The sequence below is a fragment of the Hemiscyllium ocellatum genome, chromosome 26, assembly GCF_020745735.1.
Source record: "Hemiscyllium ocellatum isolate sHemOce1 chromosome 26, sHemOce1.pat.X.cur, whole genome shotgun sequence".
NCBI lineage: Eukaryota > Metazoa > Chordata > Chondrichthyes > Orectolobiformes > Hemiscylliidae > Hemiscyllium > Hemiscyllium ocellatum.
Window position 1 is genome coordinate 24,406,419 of NC_083426.1, and position 18,875 is coordinate 24,425,293.

At 39.3% G+C, this 18,875-nt stretch overlaps 1 protein-coding gene across 1 annotated transcript in view; it reads right to left on the bottom strand.

Moving 5' to 3' along the window:
* The window catches only part of LOC132828184 (copine-8-like), a 593,006-nt gene that overhangs the window by 152,938 nt on the left and 421,193 nt on the right, over positions 1–18,875 (bottom strand). Inside the window, exon 11 of the mRNA XM_060845121.1 lies at positions 15,476–15,551. Coding sequence (XP_060701104.1) covers positions 15,476–15,551 — 76 coding nt within the window. The remainder of the gene's footprint in view (positions 1–15,475; positions 15,552–18,875) is intronic.

Sequence of the window (18,875 nt, forward strand, 5' to 3'; positions counted from 1 at the left end):
AAATTTCAGGTTTTATTTGTTTCTATGCTGTATAATGAAAATAAAGCCATTGGTCCGTATTAAGAATGTGCTAGATATTTTGAATAGAAGCTAATCTTGCTGTCAGATACATTAGTGTAAGTCTTGACCCAGTGGCAGGACTCTTATTGCATCCTCTCCCTTGCTGAGAACCCCAATTTAGAGGGTTATGCATTCAAATCCCACTCCAGAGATCTGAGCACAAACCTTAAGCTGACATTCCAGTGCAGCAATGAATGGGGTTACTGCCCCCAGATGAGGCTCTAAACATATGATCCTATCTGTTCTCCTGGATGAATGTAGAAAATTCCTGAGCATCACATGAAGAAAAGTGTCCCAGTCAATATCCCTCAAACAACAGCCAATGTATTTTGCTTTGTGGGACCTTAGGCTGCATCAATTGACTGCCCTATTTCTTACGTGATAACGGTGACTGCACTGTAAATGTTTCATTGGTTGTAAAGCATTTTAGGACAGCCAGAGATTCTGAAAAGATGCTATATAAAGGCAAATCTTTCATTTGAAGCTTTTAGAAATTTGTGAACTAATTTTATTGGACAGTATAACCTATTTTAAAGTCTGAGATAGACCATAACATACCATCAAATGCATCAGGAAACAGTGGAATCTTATTTTAAAAATATAATTGGGCAACAACAATGATTTTGGGGTTCAGTTAGCGTTTTATCCAGAACAGGAATCCTTATGGTTTTAATCTGGATGAAGCTAAACACAACAATTTATACAGCTCATTCAGTGATAGAGAAAGAAACAGTTGGAACTTCACCTAAGTATTATTAAGCAGAATTATCATAAACCCACGTAACATGATGCAAGGGTAAGTTGGCAAAGGTTTAGTGAAACAGATAGGTGTTAAGGAGCATTGTTACATAGGTAATAGATTTACAGAGAGAATGCCAGACCTTGACACTTTGGCGGTTGGCAGCATGGACACCAATAGAGTAACAAAGATAGTCAAGAATCCTAAGAGGCCTGAGGGGTAGTGAGGTTTGGAGCAGATCATAGAGGTACACCTACAATGACATAGCTCGCAAAACTTCTGATTCATTTAGGTAGGTAGGGGGACTCTTTTCAATGAAAGCAAGATTTACATTTATATGGTATCTTACACAACCTCAAGATTAGATTCCCTACACAGTGTGGAAACAGGCCATTTGGCCCAACAAGTGCACATCGACCCTGCAAAGTGTAACCCACCCAGATCCATTTCCCTCTGACTAATACACCTAAAACTATGAGTAATTTAGCATGGCTAATCCACCCGACATGTATATCTTTGGACTGTGGGAGGAAACTGGAGCAGCTGGAGGAAACCCACGCAGACACAGGGAGAATGTGCAAACTCCAGACAGTTGCCCGAGGCTGGAATTGAACCCTTCCCTGGCGTTGTGAGCTGCAGTGCTAACCACTGAGCCAATACACCATGCTGTATCGTAGATAAAATACTTTTCAAGTGTAGTCACTTATGTGTTGGAGGAAACAGGGAACCAACTTGCCTGCAGCAAGATCCAAGAAATTTCAAGGAATAAGCAGATTATAATAAAAAAAAAGAACAATCTATATAGCTAATGGTAGAATGTGCATTGATAACTTGGAGATGGTTTATTCATCAGAGCAGCTTAGCACCATTAAATGAGTAACATTTAAATGTATAATAGGATGCCTGTGCAGAAGACTGAGAGACCCCCACCCATTTACCTCTCAGCCTCCCCGCCCACAAACCTCATTCCTGATAAAGGGTTTATGCCCAAAACGTCAATTCTCCAGCTCCTTGGATGCTGCCTGACCTGCTGTCCTTTTCCAGTACCACACTCTCGACTCTGTTCTCCAGCATCTGCAGTGCTCACTTTCTTCTAGTATTAGTATGATGGTTTGTTTTTGAGGCTTGTGACTTTTTAAATAGTGAACTATTCAGCAGAATCTTACTGCCCCATGAATGGGTTTGCAAGTAGATAGGCCCACTCAATTCCCCTGGTGGTTTTTCACCCCATCCTCTCACTTCCGATCAGTCTACAACTTTACATTGACCCAGTGTCAGGTTTTGAACGCACAATGAAAAAGAAGTGATGATGCTTTTCTTTACAATTTAAGCTGGAAAATCCCATGAACAACACCATCAGATGCACTGCTGTTTCTGGTAGTCCTATGGAGCAGACATCAACGTTTCAGTTAGAGTCTGGAGCTTCCAGAGTACTCTCCTGGTCTGAAAGGTTGGGTTAGTGATTGGGCTAGAGGCCCAGGGGACAACTTCAGTAACGTCGTGAGCGTGTCTTCAGTGCCCCCTTGCCAAAGGGCTGCTCTGAACAATCTTAATAATCTTAACAATCCACTTTGATTTAAGCTATGAATCAAGCAGGGCTTCACATCAGATCTGGAAGCTCTTGAACAAAGAAGTCTTTCCAGTACATCCCTGGAGTAATAACAAGAGATCATCAGAAGGAAGTTTCTGTCCCTCCCTCTAAGTAAACCTTGTACTGTAGTTGAAAAAAGGCAGGGTGGGTTAATGCTTTTCATCCTGCACTCAGGCCCATTCGTAGGGAGAACTAAGATGTGTACTGCAGTATAGGAGAGTTGATTGCAAGACAATTCTGATTGGTAAAGGCATTACCATGGAAGACAAACGTCGATGCTGATTCACAGTTAACTGCCACGTTTTGTTTCACTTTGAAACCAGGCAGATTGATTCTGATTGATCATGGCACTGCCTAGAAAGGTTCGAGAAAATGGTATTCACCTATTTTGTTGAGTTGAAATAGCACAATACATGTACATGTCCTTCTGTCTGCAAAGAATAGGACCTGTGCATTAATGCATCTAACTTCCAGTATATGAAGTATTCCAGCACTGCAATTCTTAACTGCACTTCAGCATAATTCCTCACCCATTCAGGATTATCGAGCAAATGTTATCTAATTGAAGCACCACATCTGCAGTTGGACACTGTTTTGCAAAACAGAGCAAGAGAGAGATTGAGTCTGCGTGAGTGAGTGATAAAACATTCAGATTTTTTGGGTGAATGTATGAATAAACAATCTTCTACATTGAAGCACATGAAATGCTGGTTAATCAAACTGTCCTCACCCCTGGGTTAAAAAATAGAGACAGGTTCCTTTATAAAAACGACACCAACTAAAGGTGATAAGGAAGCAAACAAATGTTTCAATAGTTCTCTGATCCAATCCACAGCAGTAAGGGAATTAGCATCACCAAGAAGGACGATGTTGAGGCACGTTTAAACACTACTCTTTGTATTAGCAAGGATATATCTTTTTTATGTATGAATTTTGAATTTGTATACTCATGCCAATATTAAGCTTTATTACTGATTAGAAGTAGTCTACTAACAAGCAAGGTTGATATTTTGTCTAAAGATAGAATTAAGCAGTAAAACAGAAAAGTAGGCTTTTCATGCAAGAAACTGGATGATTATCAGACAATCCAAATTGAACAATTTTGAATTGAGAGAAGTCAGCCAATGCAATGTTGCTTGACTTGATTAGAATTTCAGTGAAGCCCTCAGATAAATTGGAAACTGCTCAAATGGAGAAAGTAAGTAGTTTGCAGATAACAATATTGAAAGGTGCGCCCAAAAGCAGCAACACAATTAGGCAGAACCGCATAGAAAACCACATCGGTACAGTGATTTTTATTCCTTTAGGCCAATGGAACATTGAAAACAAAATCCTAGTTACAATGAAAATTGAAAGCACTCGATGTAAAATATCAACTAAATGTGCCTAGCAAGTATAACCTTATGTTAGTTATGGCAGAACAGCAAAAGGTGGCTTGAATCATTCTGCACATTAATAACTGGATATCTGCAATTGAGCAGAAACCTTATTTGCTGGAACTTGTGCCAGATCTGTTGTCATCTTGTCTGCTGCAGGGAGAAAAATGCACCAATGTAACCATCTCCCTGGAATACCTTTCTTTGAATTGTCTATCATCAATTTTAATTACACATTCCAGAGCAGAATTCCACAAAGGTAGTGGCACAATTCTTCTGCTACCAGCATTGTACAATTTTGATTACTTTTGGCACACATTACTGACAGACAGCTGTTGTTTTTTCCTCATACATCATTACTGGCTGGATTAAATGTCAATTTGAGCTTACGTTATTTTCATCAAATTTGGGTGCATTGCATATATTATATATATATAATTCATTGGAGAAAGGTTTTGCTGTCTGTGCAATATTAAAGTCAGCATTGAGATAATTGCCTTCACTGGATGTTCCAAGTCACTAACACAAATTTTTAGCCCTTTGAAAGTTGTTGGACTTTCATTATTAGCTTGCAACAAACTGGCAGTGCCTACTGCCGCTTTCGATATTAACTTGTTGGACCCAGCATCACAGTGTTGACAAACAGGCAAAGAGATATATGTGTTAGGGCTTTTGTTTAATAGCAACTTGTATTTATGTAGAATCTTTAACATAGAAAACATGCAAAGGTGCTTCACAATGATGTAATTAGACACTAATCAGAGCTAGTTTAAAGAGCCTGTAAACACAAATAAAAATTATTGGCTTTAAGTTCAAGACACAGTAGGAAGGCAGACTGAGGAATGGAATAGATTTCCAAAATGTAGGGTCAAGGCAACTAGAAACAATGCTAGTCATAGTGGACTAAAGAGAATTTCACCTTTCACAAGTGGTTAGTGGGTGGAATGAAGCTTTGAAGGTAACCAAAGCTGATAATGAAAATTAGTACCAAACAACTTCTCTGACACTAAAAATGTATTTTACGTATATAGAATCTCACTCCTTCAGATTTTACTTATTGCTGAACATTTGTAAAAAAAAAATTAAAATTTCTTTTATCCCCTCTTAATCTAATCTTCATTTTTACTTCAGCTTGATTTCTTATGCTTGAAGGTACATTACATTAATTATTATATTTTTCAGGTTCCTGGTTTAGGATTTACAAGTGCCAGTAAGATTTCTTCATTTGAATTGGCTAAAGAGACATACAGGCGAAAGCGGTTACTGCAGATGCTGGAGATTAGTCAAGATTAGAGTGGTGCTGGAAAAGCACAGTAGGTCAGTCAGCATCCATGGATCAAGAAAATCGACGTTTTGGGCAAAAGCCCTCCATCAGGAATGAGGCTGGAAGTCCCGGGGGGGGAGCAATAAATGGGAGGGGCGTGGGGCTGGGGGAAAGGTAGCTGAGAATGCAACAGGTGGATGGAGGTGGGGTGATAGGTCGGAGAGGAGGGTGGAGCGGATAGGTGGGAAGGAAGATTGACAAATGGGACAGGTCATTATGCTGGTGCTGAGCTGGAAGGTTGGAACTGGGGCAAGGTGGGGGGGAGGGGAAATGAGAAAAATGGTTAAGTCCACATTAATGCCATGGGGTTGGAGTTCCGAGGTGGAAGATGAGGCGTTCTTCCTCTAGGCGTTGGGTGGTAAGGGAGCGGCGATGGAGGAGGCCCATGCCCTCGGCAGAGTGGGAGGAAGAGTTGAAATGTTCCGCCACGGGGCGGTGGGGTTGATTGATGTGGCTGTCCTGGAGATGTTCTCTGAAACACTCTGCAAGTAGGCGGCCAGTCTCCCCAATGTAGAGAAGACACACAGTTGTTTATTCAGTTCATATATTCTGCAGATTTCTTACAGACCATGAAAAACATTCCAATAACTGTGAATTGCCATTCAAATGTTCACAATAAGTATGTAGGCAGCTGTGAGAGTAATGAGAGTATCATTCCTTTGCCACTAGTGGAGAAAAAGTCATAGTTTGTTTACAGCTGGGAAAGAGGTCCTTCGGCCCATTGTGTCTGTGTCTGTCATCAAGCATCTATCTATTCTTATCCCATTTCCCAGCATGTAACTTGTATCCTTGTATGCAGCGTTGTTTTCAAGTGCTCAGCTAAATACTTCTTAAAATGTCTTAAGGGTTCCAGCCTCTACCATCCTTTGAGGTTGTAAATTCCAGATACTTAACACCCTCGAGGTGAAAAGAAACTTTCCTTAAATCCTCTGAAAACCTTTTCTTCCTACCTTAAAACTATGTCTCCTGGTTATTCACCCTCTGCTAAGAGGAAATATTTCCTTCTATTTATTCTATCTATGCCCCGAATAACTTTATATACCACAATGAAGTCTCCCCTCTGTCTTCTCTGCTCTAAATCAACCACACCTTCTCTAATCTCTCTTCATATATAACTTGTTCCATCCCAGGCAACATCCTTGTGAATCTCCTCCGCATTCCCTCTCATGTAATCATACCCTTTCTGTAGTATGGTGATCCAAACTGCAACAGTACTCTACTGTGAATCCATAATGTGTTCTGTTCTATCTCATGACTTCAAATCATGAAATTCTTGCACTCTTCCTCATACATAAGACTCATTTGCTCAGGATTGAAACTATCCTGCCCTGTTGACAATCCTTTTGGCTGCATTAGTTGTTACAGGTACTTCTAATCATCAATATTCTTCAACATCAGAGGAGAGGATTTGCACTGAACACACATTATTGTCAAACCCTACTGACAATTCACAGCATGTTTTCGTGTCGGACTGTATATTTCAGTAAGTGTCTATCAATCTCTGTAGAACGCTCTATGAACAGCAAGACCCTAAATGAATTTAACAAATGCAATTCCTTTCAACTCCATGCAAAATTTAATCAGCATAGGATAAAAAAATTCAATGGCAATTAAAGTTGACTGACGATTACTGATTAAAGATGGAATCTTACTGTCCTGCTTGCTGAGCTCCAGAGCAGGACAAGGAAGGATTTTAGAGGAATACCTACTAGGTTATTGGGTTGGCATATTGCTGCTTCTGGAAACTTTTCTTCCAGACAGGCCAGCAGGAATATAAGTAACTTGCCCATCAGTGGCAGACAGCCAATCTGCATAATTAACTGTCCATTTGTGAGCTGTCTGGCCATGCTTCCAGGATCCTTCCTGCAGTGGATTACTAGCCACTGGAGGAGGTGTGTTGTCAACTGTCAGTGGGTTTTTGGGTTAATATGCAATTCAGTGCAAATCCTTTCCTCTTGAGGCTGATCAATGTTGATGGTTAGAAGTGCCCGTGACAGCTAAAACATAAAGCCAATAATATTGTGGTGAGGGCAAGGCAGTTTTTGATTCCAAATGAATGCTGTCATGAGGCTTTGAGGAACATTTCAAGAATTTTGACCCATTGAGGACCCAGCCAGTACTTGGAGGTGTTTTGCTAGCATTAAGCCAGATTCCTGCAAGGTCTCTTCTTTTAATAAAAGTAAATATGGAGGACAAAGATCCAAAATAAAAACCAGAATATTGTAGGCTCTCAACAGATCTGGTAACATACTCTATAGAGGGGGAAATAGAGCTAATGTTCAGTATTCAATAACACTCTTTGAAATACCTATTTTAAGCCTCCAATAAAGACAGTCATCACTGAGCTGGAGCCTTAGCTTGAGATTATATCGTAGAGGAGTTTCCCTTTCACAGTCACACCTTGCAGGAGTTGTCAGATTTAATCAAAATTAATACCTCTTCAGGATGTTCCTTAAAGATCACATCACCATCATACTGTACTCATGCTCATCTGTTTTACAGGTGGGGGCTGTTCTGATTGGTTCTGAAGCTTCAGGGGTTTACTGGCAGCCTCTCAACCAATCAACTTCAGATGATCACTTGGGCCGCTGTCTTGGCAAACTGAATTGGGTGGCAATCTGGAAATGATCTCGCACCACACTTGAAACCTGCCAGTGGTAAAATCTGCCTTTGAGATGATTGGTTGATGAATTGTGTGAGTTACGAAAATGCTTTCAGCAGTACCATCAATTGACATCCAGATTGCTACATGATCTTCTGTATCTTCAAACCTGCTCACAAAAATGACTTTTTATTCCAAATTGGTGTTGGAATCTTTATATTATTTAAAGTGGACTTCAAAACAAAGTATGTTAAACATTTTCCAGTGCCAGGAATAGATGTGATCCATCTCGTAAATTCAATCTTGGGAGTCCAAGTGCTCCTCAGGCCTGAACCTCGCTCTTAAACGATTCCAGAGGTTTCCCTCCACCACTGAACTGAAAAACTGTTCTGGATGTTCGTGATACTTTGAATTAAACTGTGCTTGTAGAAAGACTTCATCTTTGACCAGCTCAGGCCATATTCCTCATTTCTGCAGAAGAATTTTTTTTTCAGTTACTTTCATAAGTGCAATTTCTACCATATTTGCACGGCAGGAATGATCTTGCAATTTTGGATGTAAGTAAGTGACTGTGATCTCAGCTGCAATATTGCTGTTTGTTGACAGCTATCCTTCAAACATATGTACCAACTCTCAAAAATGAGTGTCCTCTATTTGTGCAAATTCCATGACCCTTTAAACATTGTGTCCAGAGTTTCAGATGCAGGAGGGTAGCCTTTTATTTTTTGTCTGCTGCATCTTTGCAATTTCTGAAACGTAATATCTCACTGGCTATGATCTTTGAAGGGCCATGTGGTCAGCACCCATTGTGGGAATGTTTGAAAATTCTGGTCTCAGAGAATGCTTTGGCATCCCAATGCCCCCAGAATAGTTCCAAATATCCAAAGGGCTGGTGGTGTGGAGAAGTGGTGAAGGGACTCTTCTCTGATTATTGAGAACCAAATTAAATTTTCACAGAAGAATCTGTTGTGTCAACTAAAAATAGCATGAATTCTGTCCCTTATTTGTTGTGCCAGGCCTTTGACCACCTCTTCGACCTTTGAGACCTAGGCAGGGGAATGACAATCCTCAACATGACTGCCACTTACCTTTGCCTCTGGGACCAGGCAGGCAACTCCTGCCTTCTGGAAGTGTTCAGTGACTTTAACCAAATACCTGCCCTTTTATGCCTAACTGGAAACATTATTTACAGGATGTTCCAGTGAGGGAAACTGGAGCTATATCATTAGAACTTGCTTAATAACTAACATAGTAGCCAAGTGGTACTGAGACTTTAGATTCCAGTTACTTGACACTTAGTTTCAGAACACTATAAAACTCAAGTTTCCTCAAAGTCTCTCTTTTTCTGGTTATACCAGTCTTGTGACAGGTCTAACTGATTCTCTGCAGTACTAATGGCTGGAGGAGATATCTAATGTGACTGATCACTACGAATCCCAGGTTATTTTTGCAATTTGTTTTTATTCAGAGCTCAATCAAATATTGAGTAGATTTTGTTTTAATAACTTTAGTCAGGGCTTGTGTTGTGGCTACAATGGCATCACGATGTTACTAATAGTTATTGCTACTGCTTTATCTTATCCTTTTACATCATTAGCTGTCAAAATATGATGGATTTCCCTTCTGACTTGTTTGTTTAATTGAGTGAGATCTACACACAAACTTAGTTCTTACTTTGTTCTTGGAAATGATTACTCGTCTTGAGCAACAGTCTGTCTCCACTTTCAATCATGGTGTCTAACAGAGATTTCGCTTTATCCATCTAAGGAATTTTCCTGCGAATGCATCAATGATGGGTTCAACACCTACTTGCAGAGTAATGTGATATCCCTGCTTTAACAGGTCTATGACTTTGAATAGCTTTGGAAATTCTTGCCAAAAGTCTCTCTGTCTTCGTTCTGAGGCAATGGACTGAACTATCTTTAAGGGACCTAAACGAATACACACATTTTTGCTTAGAAACAAGTTATTCTGATTCCTCATTATACAATAATGGCCCAGACTTTCAGATTTCTGCGACATAAACGGAAATTCTGCATCAGAACCCTGTGGAATCCCACATGCAGCAGACTTTGAAGTACTTGCCTGGGAAATTGAAGGTTTCATTGGGAAATCCACCAACACCAGAAACCCTCTGAAAGGGTCCATTTAAATTGGAAATTTCAGACAGTTCCACTGCAGTTTGGTAAGTAGTTATTCTGGAAATATTAGACTATTTAAAACCTATTTGAAGTCCTGGGTAGGTAGCAAACTGATCCCCCGTAACTTACCTCACATGGCTCCAGTCCTTTGCATACCCACACCCAGATCCAACACCCTGTCTCGGCACAGCTGCTTACTCGACCCTCTAAATGTGGGAGCCTCCACCCATGCATGGTACCTGAGCTGCCATGTCCCGGGACCAGAAACCACACCTGTCCTCCTGGGAACTGAACCCCAATCACTGCCCCCAACTCTGTCCAGGAACCAACAAATCTAATCCGGAAAACACGCCTCTCTGCTAAGGACCCGACATTCCAACCCCACCTCGGCTTCACTTAGGATCCCAACACTGCTCCTCTCCCCACTAGAATCAACATCCCACCCCAATACTAGACCTGGCATAAGACCAAGTGCCTGGTCCTTGCCACAGGACACAACCCTCCCTTTGCTCCCACCACTGCACTCAATATTACTTGGCCAGCCTGACCTCCCCAAAATGCCATAAAATACTAGGCTACTTTCCCACCTTGAGGCCTGGCATCATACCCAGTTGACATCCTGCAACCCTACCTCTATACTTACCTTACAAACTTATTTTTATATATCAGCTATCAACAAAACGGCTGTCTGTGACAGTGGACTTTAAGTCCTAGAAAATGGCTGCATGGGTTTTCTTATTTCAATAATCCTGCATTAAGAGGGACCTGTTAGAATTACATTTCTGAAGGAACCCTAATCAGGATCTACTGTCAGGTATACAGACACTCTTCTTAACAAATAAAAGAATGCACTAAATGGCTATCTGAATGAGATAGGTACTGTTCAGAAAATCCATCCCACTGTTTCACTGACATGCTGTCCTCTGTGAATAAGCTTCACGGTGATTTTCCCACACATCTGAAGGTCTGTGCCTTGTGGACCTTGATTTTTTGTGTTTGCTGTTCTGAGCCTCATAGACCTCATAGTGAATCATCTACTACAATGAAAACATTGCTTCCCTGTTGACTTTAAGTTCTGTTTCAAATTCTTCAAGCATCAGTTCAATGGTACAGAATCTGTTTTGATTCTTCAACCTCTTCTAAGAATATTGTGTTCGTTTTTTTGTTCTTTACCTTTGACATTTTGAACCATTTCCTTGTTATAAGAATTATATTTCTCTGGAAATTTTCCTTTTGCAGGACCTGTGCATTATTTCTGAGGTGAAAATGTTGCTGTAACTTAAAATATTTTATGAAGTGTTTTAACTGGCCATACTGAAAGTTCGCAAGCTTTGAGAAGATTTGTAGCTCAGGTTGAGATTCTGGGTGTAAGTCTGCTCGCTGAGCTGGAAGGTTTGCTTTCCGATGTTTCGTCATTATATTAGTTAACATCATCAGTGAGTCTCTGGTGAAGCACTGGTGTTAGCGACCCACTTTCTATTTATGTATTTCGGCTTCCTTGGGTTGGTGATGTCATTTCCTGTGTTGATGTCATTTGCTGTTCGTTTTTACAGAGGGTGGTAAATGGGGTCGAAGTTGATGTGTTTGTTGATAGGTCTGGTTGGAATGTTATGCTTCTAGGAATTCTTCTGTGTGTCTCTGTTTGGCTTGTCCTCGGATGGATGTGTTGTCCCAGTCGAAGTGGTGTCCTTCCTCATCTAGTAAGGATACTAGTGAGAGTGGTTCGTGTCTTTTTGAGGCTAGTTGATATTCATGTATCCTGCTGGCTAGTCTTCTGCCTGTTTGTCCAATGTAATGTTTGTTACAGTTCTTGCAAGGTATTTTGTAAATGACATTAGTCTTGTTTGTTATCTGAATAGGATCTTTCAAGTTCATTAGCTGCTGTTTTAGTGTGTTGCTGAGTTTGTGCGCTACCATGATGCCATGAGGTCTGAGAAGTCGGCAGTGATTTTTGAGATGTCTTTGATGTAGGGGAGAGTGGCCAGGGTTTCTGGATGCATTTTGTCTGCTTATTTGGGTTTATTGTTGAGAAATCTGTGGACTGTGTTCATTGGGTACCTGTTCATTTTGAATATGCTGTATCAGTGATTTTTCTCTGCTCTTCGTAGTCCCTCTGTGCTGCAGTGTGCGGTTGCTCGTTGAAATAATGTTCTAACGCAGCTTTATTTGTGTGGGGTTGTGGGTCCACCAGGATACATGAACATCAACTAGCCACAAAAGGAGATGGTCACTCTCACTAGTATCCTTACATACAGATGAGGAAGGACACCACTTCAAGTGGAACAACACATCCATTCAAGGGCAAGCCAAACAGAGACACACACAAGAATTCCTCGAAGCGTGGTATTCCAACCGGAACTCTATCAGCAAACACATTGACTTGAACCCCTCATACCACCCTCTGAGAAAAAGAACAGCAAATGATACCACAACCGGAAATGACATCACCAACCCAAGGAAACCTAAATACATACATAAAAAGCGGATCACTAACATCAGTGCTTTACCAGAGGCTCACTGATGATGTTACCGAGTATGATGATGAAACGTCTGAAAATGAACCTCTCAGCTCAGTGAGCAAACTTACATTTATACTGAAAGTACTCAGCTCTTTCTGCTAAACAATGGTTGCACTTACAATTCTGTTTGGAGTCACGACTTCTATGACAAATGATGATGGGGATTCCAACTCTTTTGGTATTTTGGAGCATTTTCAGAAGGGTGACATAGTCATTTTGAGTCCTATTTGTACTCTTATTACGTCAGAAGAATCCTTGATGTTTCCTTGCAATACAGATCAATTTTAAGCTTTTTTTTACTTCCCTAGTGATTTGGATCACCCTTTACAAATTTAAATCCTCCTTGGAATGAAGAAAGTAATTTGTCATCATTCACAGCAACTATCATATACCCAGGCTGTGTCTTTCTCTTACTGATGTCATCATCATAATGACCAATTACTGCCATTGTGATTTAGATCAAACTCGTATATCACAGTCACCACTGATTTATTTAGTAAAGTAAATCATTAAAAGATGTTTTAAAGCATTAATGGCATATGAGAGATGTGAAAATTGCTGAACATGTAAATTTGTTAAGCAAGCAAAGGAGATGTGAGGGGCAAGTTATTTTTTACACAGAGAGTGATAGGAGTCTGGAATGGCTGTCAGGAGTGGTGGTGGAGGCAGATACGAAAGGAGTGTTTAATGGACTTTTAGATAAGCATATGAATATGTAAAGAATACAGGGATATGGACCAAGGGCAGGCAGAAGGGATTAATTTAATTTGGCATCATGCTTGGCACAACATTGTGGGCTGAAGGGCCCTTTCTTATTCTGTACTATTCTATGTTCGATGTAATCCAAAAAGCCATTTTCAGGAGTTTTTTAGAAGGAAGACAAGAATTGAAGCAGTCCCATAACATTCTCCAACACCATTATGAACACTCAGAGGCTTGACTACAGTCTGTATGAATTGACTCATTAGTATAATCAACACTTAATAAGAGTTTTGCTCCTGTAGGCATTTTGTATAGATATACAAATGACTTTTAAGCTTATCTATGACTAACTGTTAAGTCAAACTATTTTATTCCACTTCATAAAGTGGTGTAGGATAGTGAAAAAGGGTTACTGTTTTTATAAACAGTAAAATAAAAGTAAACAGATTGACAATAATTTATTTGGTGAGTCAAGAATATTTTTAGTTTTATAGCCTTTTATAGCCAACCACTATATTCTTATTAATGTAAGTCATTTCCAAAATTAAGAGATTCCTGTTTCTGTATTTTACTAGTTTATTGTTTGTTTATAATACATGAATGCTAAAATACTCACTGAATTTACTCTTGACTTGCTTGTTGACAGTATTTGTTAAATCATAAAAATACCCTGAAATATTTCTGACATTAATGCAAAACTGAACAAAGTTTTTAAAGTATAGATATTTATATAGTTTAAACCTAATAGATTCATTGTGCTGCATTGTACATCAAGTCAACCAACTGACCTCCCATTGCATGAAATCAAGACCAAATAAAATCCTCTGACCAAGTGAGGTTGGAAGGAGGACACAGATGAAGGAGGCTGACAAGGATGCGGAAAGGAAGGAGTAGGAAATAAAGTGGAGAGTAACAGGGCAAATTACATTTAATTCAGCAAGAAGCATATACCCAAACAAAAATAATTCACTGTTTATATACTCAATGAGTGGTAGTAATGTTTACAGAGAGTGCATGTGTCCAAGTAAGGATGGTGAATGGTTTGGAGGGGAATTTGCAGGTACCAGTATTCTCATGCCCAAACTTTTTCAGATGGAAGTGGGTTTGAAAGGTGTGGCATGAAGGTCTTCGGTGAATTTTGCAGCACATTTTGTAGGTCGTGGACACTGCTGATACAGAGCATTGCTAGTGGAGAGAGTGAATCATTGTGGATTTGATGCCAGTTTGCAGATATATCTTCAGAAATCAGTGAAATATAACTGAAAAAAACCTATAAAAGATTAAGTAGTGCTATGGCCTAAATAGACTTTGAGCCTTGTATCCACTCCACAAGATACAAAGGAAATACTCAAATTCTGAAGATGATACTGAAAAGTTCCATGATACTAATCCACAGTATCAAAAGACTGAGCAATGAGGGAAAAGTGGGGAAACAAACTTTTAAGTTTTGAAAGAAAAATCTTATTGAGAAATGCATGGTAACATATGGTCCAGGACAGGAAAACTCAGTATTATTTCATGTACATTACAGCAGTAAGATATAACAGGTAAATTTCAACTGACGGTTGAGTAGAATTCCTTCAGATCAAAAGTAATCAACATTTGGAATAGACATCTGATGGTTCATGGAGGTAAAAGCCACTAAATAATTAAATAATGTTTGCAGGTTTTTAATTAGAGTATTCTTTGAAAGCTGAAAGAAATAGTTAAGAGCATGCCTTTGCTTTACTATCACCTTACGTGCCCTGTTCTGTAATTTGGGATATTCCCACCCAATTTGTTAGGGAACTGAGATATGTAGAATGGTTAGAGCCAAACTATTTTGATCTTGATCTTTACTGTTGACGTATGTATCCTACTTACATTTGCCATTACGCAAAGAGAAATTCCCATTTCCCTCAGTCCCATTGGCAATTAAAATATATACTCAAAATTCAGATCTGCCTACCACAAACTGTCACCCAATCTGTTCTACTCACTTCTTCACTATCTCCTTCTGTTCTAAAGTCTGGCTCACAATAATCCTTTTAACACTTGGCATTCTTGAAGCTTGAATTTCATGAGGCATAGCAATTTATTTCTGTTTATCAATGCAATATCTTCATTCAATTTATGTTTTCAGTCATTGTCTGCTATATAATAAATTGTGTGTGTCCTTCAGCAAGCAATACATCAAAATACCCTGAGAGAAACATTTCAATTATTGGTTTAACATACTGCATTTGTCCTGTACAGTTTATTCCCAGTCCTACCGCCATGGCCTCCTTGGCAATTGTGATGTGTTGCAAGTACAGGAACGAAAATTCAAATTATTGCACTGGGAAAGTGAATTTAATTATAACACGAAATGAGCTTTTATGCAGCTTTTGGGCATCTATAAAGAGTTGATTTCTAACATTAAACTCAGTTGCATGAATTTACCTCATAAACATTGAACTGACTTTGGCCTCTGGCAAGTTCTCGATAGCTTGTTGTAAACTCTCCAATGAAGTCATGGCTGAAATCACAAGGAGGATATCATTAGCTACTTTCTATTAAGAACTGTTCCATCCCATAAGTTAATAACAGTAATACAAACTTAATTTTACAAAGTTTAGCTTGATATCTAATTAATCATAGCTAATGAGGATAAATATGATTGATAAACACAATTTAGTGAATCACAATAAAAAGATATTGACATTAAACCCAATCAACCAGGTGTTTCTTACGTTCGATTGGATATTTTCTTGCATTTCAACTCACTCAGTTAGATATTTTATTTATAGCAATGATCAAGTAAAGCGGAACCATATTTGCACACAAAAACAAAACAAAAATTGCTGAAAAAAACTCAGCAGGTCTGGCTGCATCTGTGAAGAGAAAGCAGAGTTAATATTTCGGATCAAGTGACCCTTCTTCAGAACTGATTGAGTAGTTTGGCATATATGCTGAAGGTGAGGTTGGGGGGGGGTGGTGGTGGGTGGGGGGAGTAAACAGTAGCTACACACTTCATTTGAGCAACAGACAACGCAAGTTATAAAGGTAAATAAACTAAGACAACATGAATATTTCAAACAGGGGCTTCTGCTGAACTACAATTTCAGTTGATATGAGTATATATGGATTGCACAGGCTTGATCCTACAACCTGAACACATATTTATCTTACAAGCAAATGTTTAAAAATATTTTCAGTAACACCAGCTTAGCCCTGTGTTATAAAAATTGAAAGAACTGTGGATGTTGTAAATCAGAAACAAAAATAGAGATTGCTGGAAAAGCTCAGCGAGTCTGGCAGCATCTGTGGGAGGGAAATCAAAGTTAACATTTCGGGTCAAGTGGCCGTTCCTTAGAACTTTAACTTTGATTTCTTCTCCACAGATGCTGCCAGACCTACTGAGCCTTTCCAGCAATTGTTTTTTTAGCTCTGTGATATCATTGGCTAGATTTTAATGTAGTCAGCAAATGAGTTACACCCACAATTAATTGTCTCTTTTATTGCCAAGAGACTCCACATTGGAGATTGATACACACAGGTGCTTGAAATGTTCCCTTCATGGCTTCTACAAATTTTGTGAACAGGGGAAGTGACTGTGGATCTTCCCAAACAATGATTGTTGAAGTATTATAGAATGAGCAGCCCAGAATCTGAATGAAGTAATATAAGTTTAGAATCGTGAATTCAAAGTCAAATCGGGTAGAAAAAGCAAAATAGACAGAAAGGAAGATTGTGTTAGGAGAGAGCAAAGAAATAGGAAAAGAGAAGAAAAATGATAAAAGAATGCTTTAACAGCTTAAACCTGATGGACTGAAACTCCAGACTTGTAAAAACTAATCTGAAGTGACAGTATTTATCAGCAACTAAACCATAGCACTCAATTAGAAAGGGACTTCCACTGAAATGCACAAGTCCTAAATTTCTATGGCAAGTTACGTTGTAACCATCATAAATGTACATGCTGTTCACTGTGTTTTAATGGTGTGGCACATGGTGGACACCTTTGCACATGCAGAGACTAATGGAGACTGATAGTGGAATCTCCTCTACTACTGAATGATGAAAGCAATGGCAAGAAAGTTGTGGAATGCGCAGAGGACAACTTTCTGATGTTGAGAGCAACATGTTTCCTTTTCCAACCAAGTATTGAACAGTGAGCCAAGATTCTCGCTAAGGAGTGGTTAGGGGCCTATTTGTATGTATTAGAATCTTCATTATGCTGCCATTTTACATCACTGATGTGCAATATTTCATTCTCCCACCTATCAGATAGAAACTAGATGGTGACAATTCATAGCATGAAGGTCTAACCGTGGTAACCTGGTGATTCCAGCTCAGGACTTGCTTCCCAGTGCTGCATTAATCACCAACATCTCAGAGCATGCACTATAGATAATGATCACATGCAATCCCCTTCCCCAATCCAAAAGCACCTCCAGGTTTCCAGTGGGATGTCAATTACAGAGATGCTTTAGACTTTATATACTCTGAAGTCAAGGATTGTATTATGCATCTGCCTGTGGATGCCAATTTCCCTCTATTTGACATGTTTGGGGAAATTGACAGGATGTGTGCAGGTTACATGCAGACTGCCAGTGCTTGACTGGCTCCGTGGCTGTGATTTAAAGACGGCACTGATGATAGGAATCTTAGAACAACTTGCTGTGGCCAATACTGTGATCTAAACTGAATGGAGAGTGTGATGGTGGAAAAGCACGGGAGGTCAGGCAGCATCCGAGGAGCAGGAGAATTGACACTTCGGGCATAAGCTCTTCATCAGGAATGGCTTATGCCTGAAACATCAATTTCCCTGCTCCTTGGATGCTGCCTGACCTGCTGTGCTTTTCCAGCACCACACTTTCAACTCTCATCTCCAGAATTTGCAGTCTCCACTTTCTCCTACCTGCAATAGGGTCAATACTTTGAATGGGGTTCCACAGGGATGGGGTGCATATTTAAGTTTGGAAAGAGAATGCTCAGGAGAGAAGCACTCTATGCAACTCTTCAAAATTAACACAACTGATTTCTGGCAAAATTTAACCCATTGACTGACTGCACATGAATAATGAACAGCACTGTTAGCCTCACTGATATTTTAACAGTAAATCCTGGCCCCAGGAATATCATTATTCAGTTGTAAAGACTCTGAAGAGTCCACCAGTAGGGAATTGATACTTATCTTAATTACCTTCATATACATCAAAACTATTCAAAAGTGAAGAGGAAATAAATATCTTATTACTAAACTCCCAGTAAATTATATCACAAAACATGAACTCCTGACCTACTGGACTTTGAAGAAATACGAACATTATTTGGTCTATCCCAAGAACGGCTGTCAGTTTTATAATTTGACCTTGACTAAATCTAATAGTTTTCCAAATATATTGGTTATTCCTCCAGACCTAAGCATTTCCCTGGTGCATTACAAAATCCTTAGCTTCATACTATATAAGATCTAACCAGTCACTTTAATTGTGTTGCAGTAAATTGCAATTGATCTGGCTGCTCAACCGCAGTTCAATATAAATCATAGGATATAGTAAAATAAATACAAACATATATAAACATAATATAAATTTTCTGATTATTCCACTTTGCTCCCTTCCCCATTCACATTGAATTTACAACCAGACAACATGCGGCTTGTAATTGTCAAAACTGTCCCATTGCAGAAGAAACTTCCACGAAACCTCCTGTACTTAACTAAGCATACAAAAGTGCACCAATATTGATGCAAGCACATTTAAGCTTGCAATATAATAATTGATGCACAAAGCTTCAAAAGCGGAGTGGCCATGTCTGAACCTCTGAATTTAAAATTCAAAGTGTGTGAAAAAAT